General features: G+C 35.3%; 1 protein-coding gene across 1 annotated transcript in view; it reads right to left on the reverse strand.

Annotated features, from left to right (window-relative positions):
- Window positions 1–2,336: 2,336 nt before the first annotated feature.
- The window catches only part of LOC104531838 (RNA polymerase II-associated protein 3-like), a gene marked incomplete at its 5' end in the record, with an annotated part of 7,903 nt that continues 3,492 nt past the window's right edge, over window positions 2,337–6,747 (reverse strand). The window contains 4 exons of the mRNA XM_010176854.1: window positions 2,337–2,532; window positions 3,548–3,648; window positions 4,984–5,081; window positions 5,750–5,945. Of these exons, the coding sequence (XP_010175156.1) occupies window positions 2,438–2,532; window positions 3,548–3,648; window positions 4,984–5,081; window positions 5,750–5,945 (490 nt within the window). The remainder of the gene's footprint in view (window positions 2,533–3,547; window positions 3,649–4,983; window positions 5,082–5,749; window positions 5,946–6,747) is intronic.

The following is a 6,747-nucleotide window of genomic DNA, read 5'->3' on the forward strand; positions in this document are numbered from 1 at the left end:
GAAGTATTCCACACTGTTTAACTGCCCCACACTACTTACCTCAGACTTTTTTCCCTGACACAATAGGGATATAACCATAGAGAGGGTGCAGGATTTAAAAAAAGAAATCCTTTTCTCTCCCCAAAAAAGAATTCTTGACTTACTTCAGATCTATGAATCTTCTCCATGTTTTATTAAACTCAATTCAGAGATTTGGAAATCTTTAACAATTTAGAAGGGAAAAACACTGCCATCTCCTGGAGCAAGCAAAGCTGGCAGTTCTCTGAATGACTACGTTCTGCTCTCCATCTTGCATTGTTTTCTACGCAGTGCAAAGCAACCTCAGGGACTTAGCAAGTCACCATCAGATGTTGCATTTAGAAATACAAGCAAAAGGCTACAGCAGCATACCACTTGCAATATAAATCTTGGTGGCCTAATTTCAATAGCACCATGAATCAGGTCCACCCTCCCACCCCACCAAATTCTACATGCTTGTATAGCTTCTCTTCAATCAGCCTTCCTTACCACGTACAAATCCTGAACAGAAGTCTCCATAAAGGCAGAAGTGGGACTAGAAATCAAACATAGCAGCTTACTCTCACTAAAAGCATAGCAGACTTGGTGAAGTGGAGTTGTAGGTGACTCCTGGCCTACAGTTTCAAATCCTACTGCTGTCATGTTGCTTTAACTGTCAAGAATCCATACTACAATCACCTGTTTTCATCCAACAGCCTTCAAACAGCAGCTTCTGAGAACATACCAAATGCTCTATTAGTATAACCTCTGCTCTACACTGAACGACTGATAACAATGCAGAAGAAAGTATGCTTTATCTACAAAGGTATATAAAATTACTTCGGTAATCACTCCCCCCCCCCCCCCGCCCCCCCACTTCTATTAGTTACAGCAGTATCCCTGATAGGTTATCAGAAATGCTTTACAAGAAGGGGAAGAAATAGACAGTTATCCAGTAATTTGGGACACAACTAGTAACAACAGTTCATATTGTAGGTAAGCTGCACGTAGTGTTATGTAAAGGGTCTTCCATTTCCCCAATAACACTGGCTATAAATGTAGTGCTGTGTTCCACGGCGAAGCTATCTTAGGGATCTAGCGCTCCATTCATGTCAGTTGGTACCCAGGCCAAGGATGTGGCTCAGTTTTTTGTTTTTTTTCTTAACTGGATTATATCTGAACTAGGACATTACACAGCTGCAAATGTTTTAAAATTAGTTTTCTAATACTGATTACACAGAAGGTAACATTCATACCTTTACCTGTTAATCTGTCTTGGAAGTTTGAAGTCTTTTTGAATGCTATACCTGTTTAACCATTTGTCTGAAAAAGAGCAGAACTACCAAAACAAAAGCATTAATGTGGAAGGCTTCCGTAGCCAGAGAAGCATCAGTAAAGCACAAGGGCTGAATGAGGATGAAAACAAGTTGACAGAATGTTAGTATCAGCAGGATGAAAAAGACAGTGGCCAAGCCTAGAGACACAAGCAAATTTTTAGAAGCCACTACTTGGATACCACAGTTAAATCTTGCAGTATACTTGACAAGTGCTGTATTTCCTTCTTCTGGTCATGTGAACAGTACAAGTTTATTATTATGTCTAATGCTATTTCTTATCTCATCTAAGAATTTCAGGTGATTTCATGTCTTTGTCTTCTTCATACTGGAAAGGTATTCTGCTTAGCTTCCTAATGCTTCTTAAAGGCTTTACAATGTTAGGAACAACTGACTCAAAATATAAGTTTAATGAGAATATTTTAAAAGTACTCCCTGAAGATGACGAAAAGTACTTTTCCCTATACTTTTAGCTTAATTCTGCAGTATCTGCCTTCCTTCTATTCAGCAATCACAACTGAGGTTCACAGGAATATCTCAGCTGTCAGTGCTAAAACTCAGCTTTTGGGTAAACTCAAGTACAAGAACTCTGGAATTTTTTTAAACATATCTCAGGTTTGCTTTGTACATTACATGTTCTGATGTGGTGTATCCTTAGAGAAGAATAATTTAGGCATCTCAATTAAAAAAAAAAAAAAAACTTAAAAATTTAACATCTTCAATTCAACATTCAGTTTATTTTCTAAAATAAAAAAATGCACATTTGTAATATACACCATTTGATTCTTACCAAAGACATGTTTATAAATATTTTTTTTTTCCTTTTAATGAAGATCTCTACCTACAGTCCCAATCCTGAATGCCAATCTGCCCAATTGTTTTTTAGACAAACAGATTCCACTGAAGACAATGTAGATCAGGTGCTGGAAAGCAAACGTACCTGCAGAACTAGATAAATATCTCTTCAGGCACTTGCCATTTGGCTAAACCAAGTTTAGGAGTTTCATTACATATACAAAAGCAACAAACTTCCAGTCTTTATAGGTTTCTCCAGCTGATTTCCACATATAAGAAGTGTGGAAACAGAAATTTACACATTAGTCATCTCACCGAGAGGAAATGCCGTATTTCTTCTCCAATTCTTCAACAGAATTATCTTTCAGTCCCATGTGGTTCACATGATTGAACAATACTTGTGTAACTGTAAAAGAAAATACCAACATAAATTGTTATTTTTGTTATTCACACTCTTAAGGTAAATTAGTCTCATTCTTTCCTCAGTGAGAGTAAGGGTAGGATTATATAGCTGAAATACAAGTAAATTTTTAGAACTACTGAGAGGATGAAAAAAAAGCAGCAAAGGGAAGCTCTCCCTTTGTTTTGATGCCCATGAGCTGCCCAATAACATTTCCTTGAACAGGTATATAATCCTAACAGACAGTTTTTATTTTGTTCACTATCTTGGCCCTATGCCATTAAATGCAGAAGACAAAAGTTAATGCCAGATGGCAGATAAAGTTTACATCAGGTTAAAGGCGTGAATGCAATTCATGAGGAATTTACTTGCACTTCAGTAAGTCAAACAAGTCATTTTATTTTAAGGACATTCACACATCAAAATTTTGAAAATATAATAGTTATTAGTGCAACTCAGCTGTAGATAATAAACTTAACATTATCTGGTCCCAGAGAAATATTTTTCTTGTAAGTGTCTCACTGTTCCATAGTCTGTCTGGTGTGCTACATACAGAAAATGCTTGAGACAAAAACCACTTATTTTTGCCAACTTTAGTAAAGTCAGGATTGTCAAGAAGTGGTCGTAAACTGTGGAAACTGTGTAATTTGGATACCTTGCATCTCAGATGCAAGATTTCATACAAATTCATAAATTTGTAACACTACCAGCTACAAACTGAAATGCTACAGAAGCTTACTTTATCAGACTAAAATGCAGTGGTATTACTGATAAAATCAAGAGATTAGTTTTTAAACCAAGATTTATTTTTTAAGTCTTGACAATTAATAAGGAATCAAAAGATTAAGAAAAATTACATGGCATTCATATTAACTTCTAAATAATCAAAAAGCTAGACAACTAACTAACCTTAATGGATTATTACATGGAATAAACAACAAGAATAGCATTAAATTTACATATTTCTTGCTAGATTCTACAGTATCACAAATGTTTAAAAAGACACTACCGAATTACTTACTTTTTTTCTCCGAGCCTGACATAAACATTACTGCCATATCAAATCTTTTTAATTCAGATAGCCTCTGGAGGATTTCAAGGATGAGTGATGGCCCCTCTTTCCTGAAGAAGATTGTTAGAAATATAAAAATAACTACTGTTGATTAGAAAGATTCAGTAGCTGCAAGCTACTTCAGGAACAAGAAATTAATGGACTAATGGAATTCTTTTCTCTATGTCTCATATTTTCTGCCTTACTCGTCTTTCCTGTTCATCCTTCCACCCACGAAGCAAGAAGTCAACATCTAGAAATGTTTATACAACTATCATTCTGATTCAGAGCAAGAGTGAAGAAATATAAAAAACTAGACTGATGCAAACTGACTGCTGTTCATGAACAGAAAAGCTATTATATGATTTAATGCTTACACCTTGCTGTAAAGTCACCATTTTTGGGGTGTGTGAGGGGAAGTAGCACCTGTGGTCGTAGGAAGCTCAGTAAAAAGCACCACATTACAGTTGCCATCGTTTTTATCCATACAGAAAATACCCAGATTGTGTTCGTTTTACATTCTTCTGGTCAACAGTAAACAGGCACTATCTTTGTTAAGAATACTAAAAACAAATAGTATTTTTCTTTCATAACTTGTCCTCTCTCCCTCCAGAAGAAATGTATTTTACCTTACTGCAAACAATTTCAACTTCCTAGCCTTTATATGTCATACTACCAAATGCTGGATCATATCTCTTAAGATGTCATGTTTCACCCACATGACAGGTATTTACTTTTAAGAAAATCAAGGGAAATGATAACATTGATCTACATTTGCTTTTCTCCACAGAACAGCACCCTAAAAACATTCTGAGTGTGTGCTCTCAGACAGTTAATTCAGAGAAGTGGTACACTGCCTCTGACAGGCAAAATGAACTTTAAGACTCAAATGGTTCCATGGATAGAAATTTCTAAAATAATTGTCAGGTCCCATCTTATCAGCACATTTACTACAGGATACTGTAAAATGGTAGCAGGTAATTAAAAACAAAAGTTGGAATGAATCACACCAAGCACTGCACAAAAATGAAACCCTCTGCAGTTCTCAGCTTCATAAAGTTAATATAGAAACCTACTATGTGATAACAGAACATACACAGTAATATGAACAAAAAGCATTTCATACAGTCTAATATTCAGTTTCTGATGCTATTCAGCAGAACTGAATTCAACAACATACAGTAAAGGCTATTTCTTTACCTCTTTTCTATCTGATTTTTCAAGGTATGTTTCATTTCTTAAGAAAGAACAACTGAATTATTATAATTACTGCATCATGTTCATGTAAGGCTGCATACTGGAAATAATTTTGTAAGCTCAAGGGTGAGGCTAGGAAGAAAAAAAAGGGGGGGCAAAAAACCAGAACAGCAATAAGTAACGTAAAACAACATAGGAATTAAACTTACTCAATGTAGAAATCATGTAGAATTTTCAGTATCTGGTTAAACAAGTCTGGATCTAAGGATTTCTGGAACAGTTTTGGATAAAGCGAAGGTTCTATTTGCTTTGGAAAAAATTAAAAAGTGTTATTTTTAGGCCTAAAAATACAGCTGAGTCATGAAAATTAGGAATGAGCTTTTAGGATGTCTTGGACAATGATGAAGTGCATAAAAGCAAAAAAAACCCAGAAAAAAACCCAAATAACTTGCGCTACCTGATGTTGAACATTAATTTTTGGTTTTGGCTGGTTGGTTTTTAGTGATGATGACTGCTAACTACTTTTAAAAGAATTCTAAGCAATTTTTTGCAAAATACATATAAGCGGAAGTACACACATAGATTGATGTATTTCAAGCATTTGATCAGTTTAAAGAGATAAGAATGTTGCTATGTCTAATTACCCTAGAAGCATTCATTTCAAAAATAAAGAATTTAACACGGTTACTAACGTATTTAAGTCTTTACTCAATCAGGGCCTATGTTTGAAAGACGAGACAGATTATGCAGAGACTGTACTCAAAGTAAGGTAAGTGAAAAGTCAGACACAACAGGGGAAATACTCAAATGTGGATCAAACTACTGTGTTATGTGAAGGCAATTAAAGAAAGGGACTCTGGTACACTGTTAAGACACTCTAAACATAGCCACCCTTTCCACCTAAGTTTGTGCTCTTTCTTCAATGTCAGTTGAAGAACCTGTCCAAGTACTGTCAATCAACATTACATTTCATACCTTCAGGTACAAGTACATATTTTCTGGGCAGTCTTTCAACTTTCTGAAGTCAGACTCAAGCTGGAAAGAATTTGCAGGAATGGCAGGGACTGGAGAATCAGATCTAAATGACCTTTTGATTTCTTTTTCTCTCTGTTTGTTCACAGGGAAAGATGGATGTAACACTGATGAAATTCTTTTCACACTAGCAGGAGGCCTGCAGAGAGATTTTGAAACATGTAATCAAGAAAACATTTAAGGAAATCCCACACTGATACTTAACTGGAGATCTTTCAATTCACTAAAAATCTAAAATGCTGTCAAATTTTTTTTAAATAATGTATTTTAGTTTAAGCAGTTATCTAAAAAACCCCTTAAAATTATGGAAGCTTTGTACTTGATTCATCTTTTCTACCAAAACACACCTGCAAATACTTAAAATACACTCAGCCTTTCTTTACTTTGTTTCTGGAAATAACTGCATTTTATGATACAGATTTCTACCATACACAGTTGCAAAAAAAATAAATTACATTTTCTGCAATTTCATGATGCAAAACAATAACCATGTCAAATGAACAAACTGTTTTCAACACTGATTACAGTGGAGCTATTTTATTTCCTATCATTTGTCAGTTAAGTCCATTTATTTTTCAGAAGTTATAAAATGGCTAAGAAACACACTTTTTTCTTCAATACTTCACAGTAAACCCATCTAACTGACATGGAAAAGGTGAGTGCAGGAGAGGGTTTTTCACAGAAACTCTTAAATCAGAATTACATAAAAAAGTATTTACAGTTAATAGAACGAGATGATGCTGACACATACAGAGCTTTCCTAAGCAGACAACAAGTAGAGTTGCAACACTTAGCAGGCATAAAGTTAGGACAGTGGTTATATACTTCAGCCTAGTTTCAGTCAGCCACACTGAGTCGGCCAGAATTGAGTTTGCCTATCTAACACAGTGGAACTTGGGAACTTTGAGCAAACCTGAAGTTATCGGTTGCCTGCTCAGCAG

This window comes from Antrostomus carolinensis, unplaced genomic scaffold, assembly GCF_000700745.2.
Source record: "Antrostomus carolinensis isolate BGI_N321 unplaced genomic scaffold, ASM70074v2 scaffold17630, whole genome shotgun sequence".
Classification (NCBI taxonomy): Eukaryota; Metazoa; Chordata; class Aves; order Caprimulgiformes; family Caprimulgidae; genus Antrostomus; species Antrostomus carolinensis.